Source organism: Haliotis rufescens, unplaced genomic scaffold (assembly GCF_023055435.1).
Source record: "Haliotis rufescens isolate VD_foot unplaced genomic scaffold, xgHalRufe1.0.p SCAF_33, whole genome shotgun sequence".
In the NCBI taxonomy this organism is placed as follows: Eukaryota; Metazoa; Mollusca; class Gastropoda; order Lepetellida; family Haliotidae; genus Haliotis; species Haliotis rufescens.
Genome location: NW_025964035.1, coordinates 4,511,762 through 4,537,058, shown reverse-complemented (window position 1 = coordinate 4,537,058; position 25,297 = coordinate 4,511,762). Strand labels below are relative to the sequence as shown.

Below are 25,297 nucleotides of genomic sequence, written 5' to 3'. Positions count from 1 at the left end.
TTGAGATTAAAAAAATGAAATAATGTTTAAGATGTATAACGGTTTTAATTATAGGCTTGACTCGGAAAGTAAAGTAGCTGCAAGCTGAAAAAACTCCTTTGGGTGTTTATGCGTGCTGTTAATACATCTGAGTTTTTAATTTAATTCATGCATTTCTGTATGCAAATTAAGTGATAGTAATAGGGTTTTGAATATATATATATTTTTTTATAATTTTTTTTTGGGGGGGGATTTTACGCAAATACGCAGCTTATCGGTACCTCTACAACATCCTAAATACACTGCACTGATAACCGTATTTGGATGGCTTAAAATCGCAGATGATATTCCAGGATATTGGAAAGGTATAGGGGCAATACAAAAACTAGCTTCAGCGGTTATGGATAAACGACTTTAATAGATTGGATGAATTGGGATGTGCAATAAACAACAATATTGACATCACTAGCAATAACTGGGTCAACATTTTCCAGATTTACATCCAAGCTTACAAAGAATATTTTAACAGTTCAGCTTTATCAAAAAAGTTGAGTTAACATCAGGTCTTGAGCACATTAACTGTGAACTGCATGGCACAGAGACAGATCATAGGGCCTGTAGCATGTAAACTGATAACTGCAGGGCACATTGAGACAGATCATAGGGCCTGTAGCATGTAAACTGATAACTGCACAGCACATTGAGACAGATCATAGGGCCTGTAGCATGTAAACTGATAACTGCACAGCACATTGAGACAGATCATAGGGCCTGTAGCATGTAAACTGATAACTGCAGGGCACATTGAGACAGATCATAGGGCCTGTAGCATGTAAACTGATAACTGCACAGCACATTGAGACAGATCATAGGGCCTGTAGCATGTAAACTGATAACTGCACAGCACATTGAGACAGATCATAGGGCCTGTAGCATGTAAACTGATAACTGCACAGCACATTCAGACAGATCATAGGGCCTGTAGCATGTAAACTGATAACTGCAGGGCACATTGAGACAGATCATAGGGCCTGTAGCATGTAAACTGATAACTGCAGGGCACATTGAGACAGATCATAGGGCCTGTAGCATGTAAACTGATAACTGCACAGCACATTGAGACAGATCATAGGGCCTGTAGCATGTAAACTGATAACTGCACAGCACATTGAGACAGATCATAGGGCCTGTAGCATGTAAACTGATAACTGCACGGCACATTAAGACAGATCATAGGGCCTGTAGCATGTAAACTGATAACTGCACAGCACATTTAGACAGATCATAGGGCCTGTAGCATGTAAACTGATAACTGCACGGCACATTAAGACAGATCATAGGGCCTGTAGCATGTAAACTGATAACTGCACAGCACACTGAGACAGATCACAGGGCCTGTAGCATGTAAACTGATAACTGCACGGCACATTAAGACAGATCATAGGGCCTGTAGCATGTAAACTGATAACTGCACGGCACATTAAGACAGATCATAGGGCCTGTAGCATGTAAACTGACAACTGCACAGCACATTGAGACAGATCATAGGGCCTGTAGCATGTAAACTGATAACTGCACAGCACATTCAGACAGATCATAGGGCCTGTAGCATGTAAACTGATAACTGCAGGGCATATTGAGACAGAGCATAGGGCCTGTAGCATGTTAACTGATAACTGCACAGCACATTGAGACAGATCATAGGGCCTGTAGCATGTAAACTGATAACTGCACTGCACATTAAGACAGATCATAGGGCCTGTAGCATGTAAACTGATAACTGCACGGCACATTGAGACAGATCATAGGCTCTATTGAGATACACCAATATATATTTAGTACATCTTTTTCTTTTCAAAATATGTCAACATTTACATTTCAGTCAGTATAGGTGTCATGGGCAATGAGAATTATTGAAGCAACAACACTGACCTTTTACTTCAAGCTTGGCACTTACCCTACATCCTGCCCATACTAATTAGAAATGTCAAGGACACCATCAACATTTTCCACGTCATTTTTCACATAATTGTGATTGTGTGGGGCTCCTTCAATGCCAGCCATTCATCATTCATTCCAAACATGTTATGTCACATGGTTAACAGACACAGAAAATAGACCGGGGGAGCGGGTGGGGGGGGTAGCCTAGTGGTTAAAGCGTTCGCTTGTCATGCCGAATACCCGGGTTTGATTTCCAACATGGGTACAAATATTGTTGAATGGGAAATAAAGTTAGAAAATATTTCGAAGTGTTATCTGCGTATGAATTTGTTTCTTGATTAGAATTTTATTTTTTTTAAATATTTGTTTCTCAATTACAAATTTGAACAGTCTTCTATTTGTATTTGGAAAATGGGTACCACAATAATGAAATATGAAGTCTGATTGACTTCGATTTAGTTTTTTTCTCCACATTCTGCTGACGAGGATAGTTCAGTTATCACGGAAGCATGCCATGTCATTCATTGCATCATGGCGTAATTGTTTGTTTGTTTGTTCGTTTGTTGTTTAATGCTCAGCAATATTCCAGCCCTATGATGGCAGGCTGTAAATAATCAAGCAACAATCAACACTACGGATACGTGGTGTAATTGTATTCCAGAGTGACATCACATGTGTCTCACAAAAAATCAGCGAGAGAGAAAGTGTGTGCTTCTAGTGACTGATTACTTCTGTATTTTAAAATGTCTGAAATCTGATTAGGAATCGACAACAGTAGCTGGAAGAACTAAATATTAAAATATTCGGGCATCTGAAAACACATGATGTTTATCTCCTAAAAAGGCGGGGGCAAATATAGCCGTAGGTGGGTCAGGTGAAACAAGAAATATATCTTTGTTAGTTAGCTATATGGCGGTGGTCTGTAAATAATCTAGACAATCTGGACCAGACAATCCAGTGTTTGACATCATGAGCATTGATCCATGCAATTGGGATACGATAACATGCATCAACCAAGTCAGCGAGCCTGACCACACGATCCCGTTAGTCACCTCTTACGACAAGCATAGTCGCCTTTACGGCAAGCATGGGTTGCTGAAGACCTAGTCTACCCTGGATCTTCACGGGTCCACGGGTCAGATATGTCACAGATGTGATTACCGTACTAAAATTGACTTAAAAACAATGTGTTCCCCTTTCCTACCATCTCCTTCTCTCTTCAGATGTACCCAAACTACAGCTATTTCTACAACTATCGTAATGGATACATCCATTTCCAGCTCTTCTCTAGGATTCCAAACAAAGTGCTCTTGACAGGCAAATTGGGAAAAAAATAAGTTTATTCAATGTTCGAACTTTTTTTAATTTGCTTATTTCTTTATATTAACATATTATTTTAAAAATTGCATTCAATGCAATAATTTCTAATTATGCTTCAAATCCTCTTCCTCTTTCATGGACCTGTTTTCAGTGTAACACAAGGCACCGCCACAAAGACATGAGGCCACACTTTTGTAATTTTTTGTTTCACAGATTTATTCCAGCTTTTCCACACAAGCTCGGTCAAAATAAAACTAAAAATAAATAGCTATGTCAATCCTATATTTATTTATATGAAAGTCATTCTGCCGTGGAGTTAAAACTGCAGCTGGCTTCTTGAATCAATGATAGTGATGTAGACATGGAATTTATATCTATGATTTTATATTGTATAGAGGGTCTATATTACAAGCAGGAGACATTATAAAAATAAATATTTTTATGTTTAATTTATGTTTTTCCCAGTTTCTTTCCAGTTGGGGCAGGACAGGAAATGAAAAATAAAGAATTGCGGCCTGACACAAGTTTTAACTATTTTGATATGAATTGGGAATGTTTTAATTCCAATTTGGGATTTGTTACTGACATCTGTTGCAGAATGTGGACCAAACTATCGGACTTTGGGCAGGCCTGGATAAATATTTGATACCTGGCATCTGGTGCCAAGTACTTGATCACTGATTAAATTTGTCCATTTTCCAAAGGCAACAGGCCCTTGCTTACTATACTGACTTGTCACATGAAAACATTTGTGGATACATCGCTGACAGGATGTGATGTCCACAACAACAGATATCACTCCCATCACAACAAGCCTCCCGACACTGACACTGAAAATAATGGCTTCTCTGTTTGTTTGTTTGTTGTTTAACGTTGCACTCAGCAATATTCCAGCTATATGATGGCGGTCTGTAAATAATCGAGTCTGGACCAGACAATCCAGTGATTGACATCATGAGCATCAATTCACACAATTTGGATCGATGACCAAGTGAGAGAGCCTGACCACCCGATCCTGTTAGTTCTTCTTACGACAAGCATAGTCACCCTTTATGGCAAGCATGGGTTACTGAAGACCTATTCTACCCCGTATCTTCATGGGTCTATTTGGCTTGAAACGTGACATTGAGTGTCTGCAAGGTCACAACAGACTCATACCTTAAGTCCTGGCTTCCATTGTCTGTTGCTAATCACCCATCAGCGCCAATTAACTGTTAGCTTCCCTTGTTTCCACCTTTGTTATCTTATTACTTTTGTTGTTCTTATGGGTACAAATATAGAAGGAAGAGAATTAATGGATGTCAACTTCTGTATTATGAGGAACATGTGTATCACTTATAAATGCCTTTCCAAGACTTGATACACATATATGTTCTCTGCTTCATAGCATTTATTCACCTCTGATGATGAAGGAGTAAGCATATACCCTGAAATGTTGCGTTCCTCATTATAAAGAAGTTGACATCCATAAATGTTTTTCTTAGACTCCTTATATAGTCCAATTATTACTACAAGTCACTAATGTTCACATTTCTTTCTGACTTTGCACCCATTCCTTCTGACTTTTCATATGGTTGAATGAAGATATATCTTTAGTCAACTTCAGTGTATGCACGATCAGGTCTTTTAATCTGTGGTAAAAAAATCCCAATCGTACATTTTGTATCTCTTGAGATCTGCAGTGGGTACCTGGGTAGTAAATTTGGACTCATCCCATTCCTAGTCTACAATCACTTCTTCAATGCATCTATCAAATAGTGATGGAAACAGCAATTATAAATATAGTCTGACGGCAATGATAGTGTTCCCTTACTAATGCGGCCATCAATATAGCACCAACGCGGTAATTGGCTCCAAAAATTTAGTTACATTTTTAATAAACTCAAGTTTTGCAATGACACAATGTTTTCCCCATCTCAAAAAACATTATCAGCTGATCACCGTGAGCATGTAACTCCGGAAATACCAGTCAACAAATCCGAACTGAAGTACGCAATTAAATTCCGTTATCATACAATCTGATTACAAAAAGGTACTGATTGTTTATCTGGACTTATCTTTGTAATATATTTTATTATTTGTATTAAAAATGTCATTCAATATTGTATACATTAATTTCGTGAAATCGAGTGTGAAGTGATGGTTAGATTGCACAACTCACGGTTATTTACAGCAACCATGGTCAGATTACTGCTGTTGATGCCTTGAAATGAACCTTAGTTCGCGAGAATGGATACATACATCATATATTAAAAACATGGCTGCTCTATTAGTCATGAAACGTGACACTGAGATAAATACTTAACAACAGACGCCATGTACATTCAAATTATCATCAATGTACATTCACACACATTTCCAAATCTCAAGGCTATAATCCAACATCCCAAAGACCTTTCAGCAAACAGGTAAATCAATGGCCTGGTTGGTCATGCTTAATCAAGCTTGTATTGCACATGAGTGTTACAACTTTCTAATTGACTCTGCATGTATATTAAAGCCTGCTTCAAAGAGCATGACCTACATCTGCCTCCTTACTGACTAAACACAAACCAACAGGTGTCACCAATGCATTATACACTGCAAACACGGGACAATGGTAAACTCTGACCGATTTAATACACACTGCAAGGCCCTTTAGTTTATAATCTCATAATGTCGTAAACATAGTATGTCATAAACACTCATGTAATATCCTCATTGTTTGTTTTGTTTGTTGTTTAACACCACACTCAGCTATATGACGGCAGTCTGTAAATAATTGAGTCAGACAATCCAGTGATGGACATCGTGAGCATCGATCCATGCAATTGGTTTCGATGACATGCATCAAGCACGCCTGATCCCCCGATCACGTTAGTTGTTGCTTACGACAAACATAGTCACCTTTAACGACAATCATGTGTAATCCACAGGCAACATATGCCCAACCATGACCCAAAGCGTCATGTAGTTGTGTAACCAACATGTAACATGGCCCCACCATGACACAAAGTGTCATGTAGTTGTGTAACCCACATGTAACATGTGGCCCACCATGACACAAAGCGTCATGTAGTTGTGTAAACCACATGTAACATATGCCCCACCTTGACACAAAGTGTCATGTAGTTGTGTAACCCATATGTAACATGGCCCCAGCATGACACAAAGTGTCATGTAGTTGTGTAACACACATGTAACATGGCCCTAGCATGACACAAAGTGTCATGTAGTTGTGTAAACCACATGTAACATATGCCCCACCATGACACAAAGTGTCATGTAGTTGTGTAAACCACATGTAACATATGCCCCAGCATGACACAAAATGTCATGTAGTTGTGTAAACCACATGTAACATGGCCCCACCATGACACAAAGTGTCATGTAGTTGTGTAAACCACATGTAACATATGCCCCACCATGACACAAAGCGTCATGTAGTTGTGTAACCCACATGTAACATGTGCCCACCATGACACAAAATGTCATGTAGTTGTGTAACCCACATGTAACATATGCCTCACCATGACACAAAATGTCATGTATTTGTGTAACCCACATGTAACATATGCCCCACCATGACACAAAGTGTCATGTAGTTGTGTAACCCACATGTAACATATGCCCCACCATGACACAAAGTGTCATGTAGTTGTGTAAACCACATGTAACATATGCCCCACCATGACACAAAGTGTCATGTAGTTGTGTAAACTACATGTAACATATGCCCCACCATGACACAAAGTGTCATGTAGTTGTGTAACCCACATGTAACTTATGCCCCACCATGACACAAAGTGTCATGTAGTTGTGTAACCCACATGTAACTTATGCCCCACCATGACACAAAATGTCATGTAGTTGTGTAAACCACATATAACATGTGACCCACCATGACACAAAGTGTCATGAAGTTGTGTAACCAACATGTAACATGTGCCCCACCACGACATGAAGTGTCATGTAGGTGTGTAACGGTTTGTAACCTACATATAACATGTGGCCCACCACGACATAAAATGTTATGTAGTTGTGTAACCCACATGCAACATGTGCCCCACCACGACATGAAGTGTCATGTAGGTGTGTAACGGTTTGTAACCTACATATAACATGTGGCCCACCACGACATAAAATGTTATGTAGTTGTGTAACCCACATGCAACATGTGCCCCACCACGACATGAAGTGTCATGTAGGTGTGTAACGGTTTGTAACCTACATATAACATGTGGCCCACCACGACATAAAATGTTATGTAGTTGTGTAACCCACATGTAACATGTGCCCAACCACGACATGAAGTGTCATGTAGGTGTGTAACGGTTTGTAACCTACATATAACATGTGGCCCACCACGACATAAAATGTTATGTAGTTGTGTAACCCACATGCAACATGTGCCCCACCACGACATGAAGTGTCATGTAGGTGTGTAACGGTTTGTAACCTTCATATAACATGTGGCCCACCACGACATAAAATGTTATGTAGTTGTGTAACCCACATGCAACATGTGCCCCACCACGACATGAAGTGTCATTTAGTTGACACAACATATAAAATGTGGCCCACCACAACATAAAATGTCATGTAGTTTTGTAACCCACATGCAACACATGCCACATTCCAACAATGCGAGTATGATAAGCCGCACGAACAATGCAAGGCTTTACGAGGCTCAGCGAGCTTGTATGTAGAATGAGGCAGTCAATGAGGCATGAGTTATGCTGCATTCGTGATGTTGTTACAGCCATTTGCACCTCATGCTGTGTGTAATCGTGCAGAAATATCTGGTGATATTAACAAGCAATGGTGGTCCTGTGTCAAACAACGCTCAGCTTCATCAACTGCTGGATCCAAACCTATGTTCATTCAGTAGGAGGGGCGGTCGGGTAGCCTAGTGGTTAAAGCGTTCGCTCGTCAACACCGAAGACCTGGGTTTGATTCCCAACATGGGTACAATGTGTGAAGCCCATTTCTGGTGTCCCCCGCCTTTAGGATATAATGACATTAAACCCTAACCTGTCTGCTACGTCCTAAATTCAACAGAACTGAAGAGAACTTTTTGACGTTTCGGGCTGTGAATAACGTCATATGAGTGAGTGAGTTGGGTTTAACACCGCTTTTAACAGTATTCCACTTATATCGCAGCGACTTAGCTTAATGTGGGAGGAAAGCCCAAAGTGATGCAGGTCTCAGACGTTTACCACTTCGGTGAAACCCACGAGCATGGGTATATATAGTGCTGACAAACCTAGAAACATAATCGGGGCGAACCGGAATTCTAACCCACAATCATAGGATTCTGGCATGCGCAAGGGACGCAACTCTGCACAGTGAATCACGGCGCCTTAGACAACTGGGCCACCCGTGCCCCCTCGTCATATGAAGAACACCATGCTTGAAAAAGTTGAAAGAGCATGACGGAATATATATTTATATTGGTTGAGTTTAACAGAGTTTAGGTTCAACAGAGGACAGAAAAGTTTCCATTTTAACTGAACAGAAAACACAAAGCATTTAAAATGCTGGCTTTTCCACTATAAAACAGAATACATCAGGGATTCGAACCAACACTCCCAGAGTGAGGCAAAGTCCGCGATCTAACCCACTCAGCCACTGACGATTCCACAAAATGAAATTCTGATAACTGCATTTGACCACTTTCTAAATGGCACTGGGATTCATAACATACTCTGTATTCAAAATTAAGGGGGTCCGAATAAGCTTCAGGTTTTCTATGTGTTTCAATCAAACAGGTAGGTCAGCAAATCCCCGGCCACTAAATAGACCTCAATTCAATCAAATGTATCTTAAAAACAATACAAACAACAAAATCCTTTCTGTGATCATAAGAAAACTCCATTGTACGATTCTGACTACATCCTAAGCATGTGTTTATGGATCACTATGAAATAGTGATGATACCCAGTGTTCGCGAAAAGGCAATCGTGTCCTGTCCCCTAGCTGGCAACATCTAACATTTGCAGCAAATAAATGGACCAACTAAACAGTAATCAGTTATTAAAGAGGATGATTTGTTATTACAAAGCCACAAACATACACAGGCATGTGGCTGACTGACCACGACTAATAACAGGTCACCTACATTCGTGACCAACTCGTGTTATTCCGGGACAAGCCGAATAGCAACTCGTGCCCCTCTCATGGCCATTTTTGCGACCGGGTTCCGTCTTAGCACAAACGGGCATACCTAAAATAATTGTCAAGTCGTCGGGTTATGGTTCACATATATTTCCCCATACGGTATATTATATATATTTCAGATGCAATTTAAAGCTCATCTGGACATGCGGAATTATACAGTATGGTGGAACACATTTAACTGTGTCTTGGGTATATTTTTAGATGCAAGACATATGTAAAATCAAAAAATATTTCTGAGGGATTCTTTGATGAAGAACTTGAAATCATACGCGCATTCTGATTGGATTGTGGTATTTTCACACATAACATTCATCGAAAGGGGGACAAGTCTTCTTGCAGGTTACGGAAAGGGGCAATAGGTGACGAATGAGGTCAGCTATTCCCTGGGCACCATGTTAAAACAATGAACAAACAAATTGTAATCAGTTATCTCAAAAGGGAGCAGGTGGGGGTAGATATAACATCATACGCAGTGAGCAATTTTCTACCAAGCAAGATTGAGTGAGTGAGTTTAAATTTAACCTCGCATTAGCATTATAGTGATGGGAACTTCCCCAAGCAAGAACTGTGTAAAGACCCACCATAGCTTTTCACTCCTCTCCTTGAAGTTTCTGCTTTATCCTGGGAGGCTTTGACTGGGCTGGTTGACCGGCTGTATTCCTGTGAGGTACGGCAGTCCATGTCACGTATCCCACTCGGGTCCCGCATTGGGTACAGGCTGTCATGACCCTCCACGTAATCTTTGGGAGATATTGAAGAATCATATTCAGCTCTGGAGAATGGACGTCTAGGAATTTGTTTGTACATGGCATTGCCATGGTGATGGGGCACTCGGGAAACCTGCCCAGCTTCCTGTTGCCCATAGTAATGGGCAACCTGAGAATCATGAACTTCTGCTCTCACCGAAAACTGGTTGCCTGCTCCATGCATATGTGTATAGGAATTCAGATAGTTGCTATCACCATTCATCTGACCCCCAATCAGTTTACTCCCCCTAGGGAGGCTGCCCCGCCTCCCCTGGGGCAGCTGGCTGTACCCCCCACCACGGTTCACAAGTACAAGTTGCCCCCGGCCCTCATCAATACTTCCATCATCAGAAAGAAAATCTACGGAACTCCGTCTTCGTTGTGTTCTCCTATCCATTTTGGCAGAACAGTTCCCCTCCTGCCCCGTTTCCTCCTGACCTGATTCTTTCTGACCTGAGTCTGGCTGACCTTCTCCTCCTCCACCTTCTGCTTGGCCCCCTGTCACACTAACCCCTTCTCCCTCAGTGTCATGTTCTGCACCCTCCTCGGCTTCTCCTGGTGTTTCTCCTTGCCCACTTTGTGTCAAAGACTCGTGAGGCAAGCACCTGCTAGCGTGCGAGTCCCACTCATTGTTGCTTGCCGATTGTGCATGGTCTTGTGTCACACACAGCTGTTGCGGCCTGTGTGATAAATCATCCAGTGAATTGCCTGCCACAGTTTTTTCCTCTGATGTTAATTCACTTGAACTTGAGGCACCTACTGAAGAGTTTTCTTGAATATTCAACATAGAGTTCCTGGGACTCTCTACGGGTAAAAAAAATATACCATTTATCTTTTCTCTGGAACTTTTCACGTCTTCATATTCGTACCGTTTTTCCTCTGATGCTAATTCACTTGAACTTGAGGCACCTACTGAAGAGTTTTCCTGAATATTCAACATAGAGTTCCTGGGACTCTCTATGGGTAAAAAAAATATACCATTTATCTTTTCTCTGGAACTTTTCACATCTTCATATTCATACCTGTCTGTGGATGTAATAGCATTCCCACTGCACGTGCGGCGCCGTCGCCTGGGTTTCGGACTAGCTATGACATGATCAGGTTCTGCATAGGCAGCATCTGTGCCTCTTTCAGACACAATATTTAGGACCCTTTGTCTTTGATCACTGTTGCCACATTGATCTGGCTCATTGAGCTGGTCGACGACACGAGAAAATCCATCACTTTCTGTGCTAGTAGGTTGGCATGTTTCCCCTACAATGATGTCAGGCACTTGAGCTGGCTGTCCTTGTGAATTTTCGTGTACGTCAGTTTCATCATGATTATTCAAGGCTAGTTGTTGTCTATCTGTCATGCCACCACACACCCCTAGCTTAATACTTAGGTCACTTTTGCTGGTGAATCCATCAGTTTCTTTTGAATCACGACACTGACCTGGTTTGCAATGCACTTCATTTGTATTAGGAAATCCTTCAATTTCTCCAGAATTATCAAGAAATTCATTTACTTCTCTCGGACATTTTCTCTCCCCATCCCAATGACCTGGCTTCTCATTCAAGTGACTTTTACAAGTAGAATCTTGTTGATGGGCTGCAATAACCCTATCAGACACACAGCCTGGTTGCCCTTGTGTAACTTCAGGTCCATCAAGCTCCTTACATTTCTTCCCATCCCTGTAGTGCTCTCCGTGGTCAGTTGGACATCTGTTCCTGTCATTCTGGGAAAAGTAATCTTCGCGTAATTCCTGGGATCCTGGAGTAACAACCATGGCCCTTGAATTCACTGACACATGTTTGTCCTCGCAGTGATCTGATGGACTGGGCACCTGATCTGCAGGATCAGGGTTCGGCTCAGATTGCAATTGTTCAGGTCCGCCAGAATATCCATCTTCAGTCTGACATGGCACATCACGCCTTTCATTATCTTGCTGAAGAAGGACAACTGACTGCGGTCTGTTTTCAGGCAAAGAATTACTGTTCGACTGAGCTGAACATCCAGACTGTTTATGCGCTCTGATATGTCCACTGCGTGTAGTATGCGACCTGTCATTTGCGTGAGTTACCAGCTGAGGTTGATGAACTGACTGCTCTTGATCGCGAGATCGTATGACAGGATCATTTTTCTCTCTCGTATTCCCAAGAGGCACACTAGCCTGGTTCACTGCATCAGCTGGTCCATGGGATGGGCTATGATGCTGATTAACCTGAGGCTTTTGAGTTTGTTCTCGAGTCATGGTTGGTGGAGAGTACTGACTAGAATAGTGTGGTTCATCGGCCTTCTCATCATCTGGCCTATCAATTCCTACAGTGTTCCCTTGGAATGGAGGCTGTTTACATCCTCTTCTATTTCGTTCTGGTTTTGAATCAACAGAGTGCATGCCTTCGTCAACAGAATGCATGCCTACGTCAACAGATTGCATGCCTTCGTCAACAGAATGCATGCCTACGTCAACAGAGTGCATGCCTTCGTCAACAGATTGCATGCCTACGTCAACAGAATGCATGCCTTCGTCAACAGATTGCATGCCTTCGTCAACAGATTGCATGCCTTCGTCAACAGATTGCATGCCTTCGTCAACAGATTGCATGCCTGCATTAACAGATTCCATGCCTACGTCAACAGAGTGCATGCCTTCGTCAACAGATTGCATGCCATGGTCAACACAGTGCATGCTTGCATCAACAGAGTGCATGCTTGCATCAACAGAATGAATGTCTACATCAACAAAATGTTGTCTGTGCCTCATATGGTCACTAGGAACAGAGTCTACAGCTCCAATGCTTATGTAGCTATTTCTGCTGCACTCATAACTTTCTGTTTCTATTCCTACAGAAGGTTCCTCATAGCTCCCTACACTGTCCATTCCATTATGACTGTAATCTCTCCTTGGGTCCTCAACAGTCCTGTGATACTGTACAGTCTGTTGTGAAGCACTTGGGACATTCTGTTGTGAAGCACTTGAAACATTCTGTTGTGAAGCACTTGGAACATTCTGTTGTGAAGCACTTGGAACATTCTGTTGTGAAGCACTTGGGACATTCTGTTGTAAAGCACTTGGAACATTCTGTTGTGGTGCACTTGGAACATTCTGTTGTGAGGCACTTGGAACATTCTGTGGTGAAGCACTTGGAACATTCTGTTGTGAAGCACTTGGAACATTCTGTTGTGAAGCACTTGGAACATTCTGTTGTGAAGCACTTGGAACATTCTGACTTTCACTTCTCGAATGATCACCAGCTTTATTGTCATTATCTACATAGGGACAAGGGACAATCATATTTGCATTTTTCCTTGAAACTCTGGGACTTGATTCAGAGCAATGCTTATTTGTTTGTTTCTCCAGCTCTGCTAATTCATCATTCCTGCCACACTGACTTTCTCCCAGCATGTCCTCCAGGTCTCCATCATGCGAATGAGACTCTCCATCACTGCCTCCGTAACACTGTGTGTCAAGGTTATGTGGGTGTCTGTAATAGTTGTCCAAATGCCCCACATTGTCTAGGTGTTCAGTGGCCAGCTGTCTGTCCCCTTTCCTCACATCAATAGGACTCCCAGACAAGGAACTAATCCCTGAGTCTAAATGTTGATGATGGCGATAGAAACTTGGGTCAGCATTGCTTCTGTTGTCATTCTCTTCAGCGAGTGCGTGGACACTTATTCCGGAGAATTGCCTACCCTTGGGTGTGGGTGGTTCCACTGGAACAAAAGCTCTCCTTGCTGAATCCTTACTCACAGACACGTTGTGTTGAACTGGATAGAAAGAAGTACAAGGCCCTGATGAGTGTCGATTCCTTGGATGGTTTTGGTCATTCGATGAGAAGGAAATGCTTGATCCAGAAGAGTGCCTTTTCTTTGTCAGATTTCTCCCCACGGGAATGAAGGCACTACCAGGTGCTGATATGTGTCTATCTTGGCTGCTGTGTTGGAGTTCCATTATATTCAAAGGCTGCTCAATTAATTCATGTCTGTATCTGTGTCTGTATCTGTTCATATCAAGGGGGTTATTAGGCACAACACTTGCACATGTTTCATCATGGGGATTATACAGAACATGTTTTTCACCGGATGAGCATGCTTCTGACATATTGCTGTCTATCGTCACACTGTGGCTAGCAGACTGAATACAGGAGTATTCTTTGTCTGAAGTCATGTCTTTGTCTGAAGTCATGTCATGGTTCTGTGGTACTCCATCATCACACATTTTCACATATTGATAGGCTCCAGAAGTTACAGTGACGCCAGAGGGATGAAGTTGTCCATGATTCCCAGGATCTCTCAAGCAGCCCAGTCTTTCCGAGACATCATAACCGCCACCAGATTTGTCTCTATGCCTCAAAGAGTTTTCCCTTTCTTCAATTCTGTTAACGTTTTCAGCAAGAGATTCATTGAAACATCTCACATCCATTGGGCTGCCACATCCTGAACCGATGTCTGAGTCTTCATACAAATGTTGGCGATCAGATCCTGGACTGTTAATGTTTCTCAACAACTGTTCATCATCTCTTGTCAAAGCACTAGAACCAGGTATTTGTGAGGATCTACAGGCCACATCATCCTTACGCAATCTCTCACAACTATGATGAACCTGTTCCCCATGACCTTCCATCACTGAACTGACAGCTGATTCTTCATACAGATGCTGGCAATCAGAATCTGGACCACTGATGTTTCTTGTCAAGAGCTTGTCGTCTCTTGTTGGAGTACAAGCAAATGAAGCAGGTTTTCTTCTGTCACCAGTACTATTTGAATGTTGCTCCTGTTCCTCATCCCTCACTGAGCTGATGCCTATGTGTTCAGATGGGTGGTGGGGGTCCTGGAGACAAATAGTCTTGGGTCTCTGTTGACCATTGCCTCCCGCCATGGAATCTTCAAGCTTGGGAACGTTTTCATCAGAATATTTCATGGGTCTTGCTTGAGGTGCCTGCTGGCCAAGTTGTTTGTCATGTGACTTATCTTGTTTCTCGGTACCTCCTGTCTGAGGTGTGTCAAGATGCTGGGGTGGGTCAGACAGTGACATCTCTTGTTTCTCGGTACCTCCTGTCTGAGGTGTGTCAAGATGCTGGGGTGGGTCAGACAGTGACATCTCTTGTTTCTCGGTACCTCCTGTCTGAGGTGTGTCAAGATGCTGGGGTGGGTCAGACAGTGACATCTCTTGTTTCTCGGTACCTCGTGTCAGAGGTGTGTCAAGATGCTGGGGTTGGTCCGATGGTGACATCTCTTGTTTCTCGGTACCTCCTGTTTGTGGTCTGTCAAGATGCTGGGGTGGGTCAGACAGTGACATCTCTTGTTTCTCGGTACCTCCTGTTTGTGGTCTGTCAAGATGCTGGGGTGGGTCAGACAGTGACATCTCTTGTTTCTCGGTACCTCCTGTCTGTGGTGGGTCAAGATGCTGGGGTTGGTCATACAATGGTGAACAGGTATTGAAGCCCTCTAGGTCATCAGGACATTGAATGCTCTCCCTATCACCATCCTCATATGACAGCTCTCCATGTTCGTGGGAGTCATGGGACTGAGAAAGGTGACTGTCAACTACGTCATCCCTCCGATCACTTTCAATATTTGCAAGACGGTTAGGTTCAGCAGTGAGCGGGTGTATATTTTCTGTCTGTGTTTCAGCATGACATAAAACAGGAGTTCTGTGAGCAGGTGTCCTCTGTGCAAGGTTTGTACCTGGATATGCTTCATATGCTTCTGGCTGATCTGGGCTTTTGTCAATTTGGGTTGGATGACAATTACATTCAGTATCTCCATGGTTACCTACTTTAATTTCCTCCGGAGATGTTAGTGGCGTAAGTGATGACAGATCAGACAGCTGACTGTCCACAGTCATGTCACTAGAATCTGTCACACCTGAATCTCCTGTATCAGGCTGTCCATTGCACGACAACGGATCAACACTAAGTCTGTCTTCCTCCTTCAAACTACTCTCGTCCACTTCTACTGATGCAATCCTATGAGGATCTCCCATCATAACTGACACCTGTCCAGCAGCCTCAAGTCTCTCTCCCTTCATACTCTTCACATCCACTTCCCCTGAAGCGGTCCTATCAACATCTCCAAAGCAACCTGATAGCTGTTCAACATCTTCAAGTCTCTCTCCTTTCGTACACGTCACATCCACTTCGCCTGAAGCAGTCCTATCAACATCTCCAACGACACCTGATAGTTGTTCAACATCTTCAAGTCTCTCTCCTTTTGTACACCTCACATCCACTTCCCCTGAAGCATTCCTATCAACATCTCCAACGACACCTGATAGCTGTTCAACATCTTCAAGTCTCTCTCCTTTTGTACACCTCACATCCACTTCCCCTGAAGCAGTCCTATCAACATCTCCAACGACACCTGATAGCTGTTCAACATCTTCAAGTCTCTCTCCTTTCATACACCTCACATCCTCTTCCCTTGAGACAGGACCACCAGGATCTGCTGTTCCCATTTGCCCATCACTGCCAGATTCTTCCTTTCTACTTTTCACATTCATGGAGTCTGATGCAATCTTGTGAGGATGTGCTATAACGTTAGTTGACAGTGTATCATCACATGCTGTGTCGTCCCTGTCCATATTTCTGTCAGTGCCATCGTCATCTGCTGTGCTACTGGACCTCTGATCATCCCTGCATTTGTCATCCTTCCCAGGGGTTGTGTGGAAGTAATCGGTACCATTGTGTGTGGGACTATCACCACTCCTCACATTTAATGGCATGGTGATGTCAAGATCTTCTACAGGTGTATTGGTCTCTTTGTCATCCTTCCCAGGGGTTGTGTGGAAGTAATTGGTACCATTGTGTGTGGCTCTGTCATCACTACTCACATTTTGTGACGTGGTCTCATCAAGATCTTCTACAGTTGTGTCAGATTTTCTGTTGCCAGGCAACTGTTCATCACCAGATTGTGTAGTCCTATCATCACTACTCACATTTTGTGGCATGGTCTCATCAAGATCTTCTACAGTTGTGTCAGATTTTCTGTTGCCAGGCAACTGTTCATCACCAGATTGTGTAGTCCTATCATCACTACTCACATTTTGTGGCGTGGTCTCATCAAGGTCTTCTACAGTTGTGTCAGATTTTCTGTTGCCAGGCAACTGTTCATCACCAGATTGTGTAGTCCTATCATCACTACTCACATTTTGTGGCGTGGTCTCATCAAGATCTTCTACAGTTGTGTCAGATTTTCTGTTGCCAGGCAACCGTTCATCATCAGTTTGTGTGGTCTTATCATCACAACTGACATTTTGAGCACTTGAAGTGGTCACATCAAGATCTTTTACGGTTGTGTCAGACTTTCTGTTGCCAGGCAACTCGACATCACTGCAATCTCTGTTTTCACCTGCTTGACAATTGACATTCATTTCACATGAAGAAGGTGTGTCAGGCATTTCAGATGTGACATCCGCAGGTGTGGGAGGCATTTCAAAAGTGACATCAGTAGGTGTGTCAGGCATTTCAGATTTGACATCGGCAGGTGTATCAGGTGTCTCAGATGTAACATCGGCAGGTGTATCAGACATTTCAGAGATGACATTTGCAGGTGTGTCAGGCATTTCAGATGTGACATCAGCAGGTGTGTCAGGCATTTCAGAGGTGACATCAGCAGGTGTGTCAGGCATTTCAGATGTGACATCGGCAGGTGTGTCAGGCATTTCAGATGTGACATCGGCAAATGTATCAGGCATTTCAGAGGTGACATTGGCAGGTGTGTCAGGCATTTCAGAGGTGACATTGGCAGGTGTGTCAGGCATTTCAGAGGTGACATTGGCAGGTGTGTCAGGCATTTCAGAGGTGACGTCGGCAGGTGTATCAGGCATTTCAGAGGTGACGTTGGCAGGTGTGTCAAGCATTTCAGATGTGACATCAGTAGGTGTATCAGACATTTCAGATGTGACATCAGCAGGTGTGTCAGGCATTTCAGATGTGACATCGGCAAGTGTATCAGGCATTTCAGAGGTGACATCGGCAGGTGTGTCAGGCATTTCAGAGGTGACGTCGGCAGATGTGTCAGACATTTCAGATGTGACATCAGCAGGTGTGTCAGGCATTTCAGATGTGACATCAGCAGGTGTGTCAGACATATCAGATGTGACATCGGCAAGTGTATCAGGCATTTCAGAGGTGACATTGGCAGGTGTGTCAGGCATTTCAGATGTGACATCGGCAGGTGTGTCAGGCATTTCAGATGTGACATTGGCAGGTGTGTCAGACATTTCAGATGTGACATCGGCAGATGTGTCAGACATTTCAGATGTGACATTGGCAGGTGTGTCAGGCATTTCAGAGGTGACGTCGGCAGATGTGTCAGGCATTTCAGAGGTGACATTGGCAGGTGTGTCAAGTATTTCAGATGTGACATCTGCAGGTGTATCAGACATTTCAGATGTGACATCAGCAGATGTGTCAGGCATTTCAGAAGTGACAATGGCAGGTGTGTCAGGCATTTCAGATGTGACATCGGCAGGTGTGTCAGACATTTCAGATGTGACATCGGCAGGTGTGTCAGACATTTCAGATGTGACATCGGCAGGTGTATCAGGCATTTCAGATGTGACATCGGCAGGTGTGTCAGGCATTTCAGATGTGACATCTGCAGGTGTATCAGACATTTCAGATATGACATCAGCAGGTGTGTCAGACATTTCAGATGTGACATTAGCAGGTGTGTCTGGCATTTCAGATGTGACATTAGCAATATGAGGCATTTCAGAGGTGACATCGGCAGGTGTATCACACATTTCAGATATGACATCAGCAGGTGTGTCAGCCATTTCAGATGTGACATTAGCAGGTGTGTCTGGCATTTCAGATGTGACATTAGCAATATCAGGCATTTCAGAGGTGACATTGGCAGGTGTATCAGACATTTCAGATATGACATCGGCAGGTGTGCCAGACATTTCAGATGTGACATCAGCAGGTGTGTCAGGCATTTCAGATGTGACATTAGCAATATCAGGCATTTCAGAGGTGACATCGGCAGGTGTATCAGACATTTCAGATATGACATCGGCAGGTGTATCAGACATTTCAGATATGACATTGGCAGGTGTGTCAGGCATTTCAGATGTGACATCGGCAGGTGTGTCAAGTGTTTCAGATGTGTCATTGGCAGATGTGTCAGGCATTTCAGATGTGACATCAGGTGTGTCATGTGTTTCAGATGTGACATCAGCAGGTGTGTCAGGCATTTCAGATGTGACATCAGGTGTGTCATATGTTTCAGATGTGACATCGGCATGTGTGTCAGGCATTTCAGATGTGACATCGGCAGGTGTGTCAAGTGTTTCAGATGTGTCATTGGCAGATGTGTCAGGCATTTCAGATGTGACATCCGCAGGTGTGGGAGGCATTTCAAAAGTGACATCAGTAGGTGTGTCAGGCATTTCAGATGTGACATCGGCAGGTGTGTCAGGCATTTCAGATGTGACATCGGCAGGTGTGTCAGACATTTCAGATGTGACATCGGCAGGTGTATCAGGCTTTTCAGATGTGACATCGGCAGGTGTGTCAGACATTTCAGATGTGACATCGGCAGGTGTATCAGGCATTTCAGATGTGACATCGGCAGGTGTGTCAGACATTTCAGATGTGACATCGGCAGGTGTGTCAGACATTTCAGATGTGACATCGGCAGGTGTATCAGGCATTTCAGATGTGACATCGGCAGGTGTGTCAGACATTTCAGATGTGACATCGGCAGGTGTGTCAGACATTTCAGATGTGACATCAGCAGGTGTGTCAGACATTTCAGATGTGACATCGGCAGGTGTATCAGGCATTTCAGATGTGACATCGGCAGGTGTGTCAGGCATTTCAGATGTGACATCGGCAGGTGTATCAGACATTTCAGATATGACATCGGCAGGTGTATCAGACATTTCAGATATGACATTGGCAGGTGTGTCAGGCATTTCAGATGTGACATCGGCAGATGTATCAGACATTTCAGATGTGACATCAGCAGGTGTGTCAAGTATTTCAGATGTGACATCGGCAGGTGTGTTAGACATTTCAGATGTGACATCGGCATGTGTGTCAGACATTTCAGGTGTTACATCGGCAGGTGTGTCAGGCATTTCAGATGTGACATCGGCAGGTGTGTCAGACATTTCAGATGTGACATCGGCAGGTGTGTCAGGCATTTCAGATGTGACATAGGCAGGTGTGTCAGACATTTCAGATGTGACATCGGCAGGTGTGTCAGACATTTCAGCTAAAGGTTCATCAGTAGCAGGTGTATCAACATTCGGTCTGCCGTCAACACTAGGGGCTACTGCAGGTGCTTGAGATGTGACCTCAGTCAGTGGGCCATCAGTAGCCTCATCCTCACCACTGATAACACCAGTGCCACTACACGCAGACTGTCTAGATGCTACTATTCCTGGTTCAGAAAATGTGATGTCAGTCATCGTTTCAACAAGAGATGAATCACCCTCCGGCCTACTGGCAACACACACGTCACTTGATTCAGTGAGGGAGTCGGCTACAAAAACAGCTATGTCAGTCGAAGGTTCACGACAAGAAGGTATGTAACAATTCTGCCTACTGCCAACAATAATATCACAACAGACAGCCAGCTTTTCTTCAAGAATAACTGTTTCAGAAGATGTGGCATCAGTCAAAGGTTCATGACTATTCTGCCTACAGACACTAAAATTTTCTTCAATAACAGCTGTTTCAGAGGACATGTCAGTCAAAGGTTGACAAAACGTGTCACCATCCTGCCTACTGCCTCCAGTAATATCACTACAGACAGCCAGATTTTCTCCAAGAATAACTGTTTCAGAAAATGTGACATCGGTCAAAGGTTGACGACAAGACGTGTCACTATCCTGCCTACTGCCTACAGTAATATCACTACAGACAGCCAGCTTTTCTTCAACAATAACTGATTCAGAAGATGTGACGTCAGTCAAAGGTTCATGACAAGGAGGTGAGTCACCATCCACAGCACTATCACAACTCCTGTCACTAGACACAGGCTGTCCAGGAACTCCAACAGCAGCTTCAGACTGTACACTGTCAGACAGTTCTCCCTCCTCCCCACTTGATGTCCTCCAGGTCCTGAGTAGTTCCTGGTGTGCCATGTTGTCTGCTACCATGTCACCAGCGTGTGTCCGACTCTGGTCCACAGTCCTGGTCTTACATGGTCTGGTGCAGGACAAATGTCCCTCACGGTCACAGAATGATGTACCATCAGGTCCATCCGCATCCTTCTTATCGTCCATGTTCCTGTCACCTGGGACAGACAGACTTTTGTCTATTGTTATAGTTTCATCCTCATCACTTGATACACCATGGCCAGAATCATATGATCTTTCATCACCTTCCTTGCTATCAACACTCATATCACTTGAGGCTGTCAAACTTGGATCAACACCTGCTGTGTCAGACAATGTGCTTCCATTTAAAGTGTCATGAGAAATAGATGCCTCACTGTCTTTGCTATCAACACTCATATCACTTGAGGCTGTCAAACTTGGATCAACACCTGCTGTGTCAGACAATGTGCTTCCATTTAAAGTGTCATGAGAAATAGATGCCTCACTGTCTTCGCTGTCAACACTCACGTCACTTGAGGCTGTCAAACTTGGATCTTCACCTGCCGTATCAGACAAAGTGCTTCCATTTAAAGTGTCATGAGAAATAGATGCCTCACTGTCTTTGCTATCAACACTCACGTCACTTGAGGCCGTCAAACTTGGATCTTCACCTGCCGTATCAGACAAAGTGCTTCCATTTAAAGTGTCATGAGAAATAGATGCCTCACTGTCTTTGCTGTCAACACTCATATCACTTGAGGCTGTCAAACTTGGATCAACACCTGCTGTGTCAGACAATGTGCTTCCATTTAAAGTGTCATGAGAAATAGACGCCTCACTGTCTTTGCTATCAACACTCACGTCACTTGAGCCAGTCAGACCCCGAACAACAGATCTTGTGTCAGAAAATATTTCACGAGAAGCAGGTGTCTTGCCTTCTTGTTTGCTATCAACACTCATATCACTTGACTCAGTCAGAATTGGATCAACACCGGTTGTGATAGATGACAGGCTACCATATTTGTGAGTATCTTGTGTCTCATCATCTTCCCTATCAACACTCATGTCACTTGAAGCAGTCTGACTTGGATCAACGCTTGTTGTGTAAGAAAAAGTGCTAGTTGTTAAATGTTCATGCCAAGTAGGTGTCTCACTATTTCCTCTGCTGTAAACAATCATGTCATCTGCTGATGAAATATCAGACCGACTACTTTCAGTCAGCTGTTCCCCACTGAGACCTAACATAGTGTGGCCAGCATTACATAACCTTGCATCCTCCGTGCTGTCAACCCTGACCTCAGTTGAAGATGTCACACTTACAGGCAGTGTGCTACCAGTAACCTGTTCATCCTCAGCACAAGCTCCATCAGAGCCCAGACCAGGAGATCCCACACACTCCTCTCTGCTGTGAGTCCTCGGCTGACTAGAGGCAGACACAGATTGTGTGCTACCAGTTACCCGTTCATCCTCAGCACTTTCTCCATCACAGACCTGACCAGGAAATCCATCACACTCCTTTCTGTGGTGAGAGCTTGGCTCGCTCGAAATAGACACAGATTGTGTGCTACCAGTTACCTGTCCATCCTCAGCACTTTCTCCGTCACAGACCTGACCAGGAAATCCATCACACTCCTTTCTGTGGTGAGAGCTTGACTCACTAGAGGCAGACACAGATAGAGTTCTACCAATTATCCGTTCATCCTTAGCACATTCTCCATCACAGCCCTGACCAGGAGATCCATCACACTGCTGCTGGCTTTTTATGAGTCGTGACCCAGCCACAGAGTCATACATATCTGTTGATGGAGCCTCAGAGTGCTTGCTTCCAGTCAGATGGGCAAGATGGACACAGCCCAGTTCAGACGGCCAACCACATGGGCTAGCTTCATCTCCATCGTCTCTGCCCTTATACTGATCCTTCTCAGGTGCTTCCCAAATGAATAATCTCTCAGGGAGATTCTTGTCTATCATTGACAGAATTTCAGCAATAATTGCTATCCTTCGCGATCCATCTATTTCAGATGAAACTTTGTCCCATTCACACTTTATAGAAGTGAACTGTGTTTTTAAACTGATGTTACTAGGCCTCTTGGCATATTTCCTGGAAAAAATTGGCAACAGACCAGTGGATGTAACAGCGTCATATCTACCAATTGGAGTATAACAATCAGGTGAACTCGGAACACTCTTGGATTTATTCCCTGATGTAAGTGTCTCTCCTTCATAATCAGTGTTTGAGATAGAATCAGTTTCATCACTGGAGTATGCTCCAGTGATCAAGGAGTCATCCTTCAAGTGATGATAGTTCTCATTGTATGGTCCAGACCTGTCAGGAGAGGGCAGCGAGTCAGCTGAACATGGACTCTCCCTCCTGTAGGTCACTCCCAGCTGGGTCTCCTCATCCTCGTCACAAAGGTGGGTAATGTCCTCACCATACCTTCTCCCAGTCACAGCAACCTGTCCTACACAATCACCCCCCAACATATCACTAACACATCTTCCATCAATATCCTCACCGTCGACACTCGTGATACTGATTCTTGACAAGCTGCCATAGTGCTCGACATTTCTGTTCTCAACATCTGTTTCATGGTATCGACTGTATGTCTGTCTGGTCCCATGGTCCGCAGAACGACTGTCACAACATCCAGAATCAAACCCCTTCTTCTCTGATGTACAGAGACAACAAGCGTTCATCTTTCCCAGACTCTCTCCAACTCTGAGCGACGCTTTAAACATTTCTGGTTGAACCAGGACTTCATCCAGATCGGTGGCCCGCTGATGATTATCCAATGACTTGTCCATATTGGAAATTTGGCTATCCTCCATGCATGTCCCTGTATCCTCTGGCGGCCTTTATTCCGCTGCACTTCATTACACGCACAGAGACTTGCAACTTGATGATGTATGAGGAAATAATTGCGCCTCTCCTCATCTTTCCTCTCGCTGATCAGGCATCAGCAGGAGATCGTAATGAAATGCTTAATTCAATACAATATGTACACCTAGCATTGAAGGGCATCATACAAGCAAAGCAAGCATAACATGAGGAGCAGTCACGTCAGCTTAATCATAACTTCCACGTGAATGCTTCGTCAATATTCAATTACATTAAAATGTACAATAATTTACCAAGGGACCTACAGATGGCCCACCGAACCACTTTCACCTGTATTCCCTTATGTAACTAATGGGTTGTGCCACATGAAGCCATGGACAAGTCTATTGATGATCTGGAGAGGGATGTGAAGGTGATTGTTACCACCTGTTCCGGTAGGAGTGTTGTTATAAAGTGATTAACGACGTCTGGCCTAGATTCAAAGCCAAGAAATTGATTAGAAGGAGATGACAGCAAAGGCAAAGTGAACAAAACACAGATGGCTTTTCCATGGCAACTGGAGAAGGTCATGCAAATGTAGGGTTAAACATTATTAAGACAACCATTGAAAGTAACAATATCAAGTTTTTGTTTACTGGTCTTGGGTAAAGTGCAGACTAATGAAAGAGCTATAACTAAACAAATATTCATTATAGGTGAAACTGGGTTTATTGCTATTGATTTTCAGGTGGGATGTATGTTCAATGCATCATATTTCATATGTCACGTTACCACTTCAGCGGGATTAGCTGTGAATGCATTGAATTTCCATTACTTGACTTAACGTGCAGTTAAGTTGGGGGGACTTTCAGACTGAGTGAGTTCAGTGCCTCATTGAACATAATTTCACTTATGTCATGGCATTTCATCTGCCTTTCACAACTTGGGTGAAACACACCGTCACTAATATCTTGTAGAGGTGTGACGATACTGTGGGGTCATGATACAATATGTATCCCGATACTATGGGTGTGATACGATTCGTATCCCGGTACAGTACTTTTATTTCACAAGTTGATATTCTTTCTTTTTGTGGGTGAATCACAACTCTGTATCATTTGTAGATTGGATATTATAGGATAAAAACATATAGGTAGAGGGCACGGTGAATGTTATGCTATTTCTAGCCAACTATCAAATACTGTAGAGAAGTTGCGTGGTTCAAAGGTTTCTGTTATGATTCACATGTTTTTGCACGAACATAACTTGGAATGAATTGTATCATATGTATCATGA

At 43.4% G+C, this 25,297-nt stretch overlaps 1 protein-coding gene across 2 annotated transcripts in view; it reads right to left on the bottom strand.

The window, feature by feature from the left end:
* Positions 1–25,297, bottom strand: part of LOC124150321 — a 221,545-nt gene that overhangs the window by 40,816 nt on the left and 155,432 nt on the right. Inside the window, exon 1 of one of the 2 annotated variants that reach the window (XM_048380876.1) lies at positions 9,981–11,540. The exons of the other annotated variant lie outside the window; for it this stretch is intronic. Coding sequence (XP_048236833.1) covers positions 9,981–11,499 — 1,519 coding nt within the window. The 5' untranslated portion in view covers positions 11,500–11,540. Of the gene's footprint in view, positions 1–9,980; positions 11,541–25,297 lie in introns of those variants that run through there. 2 annotated transcript variants of the gene reach the window in all.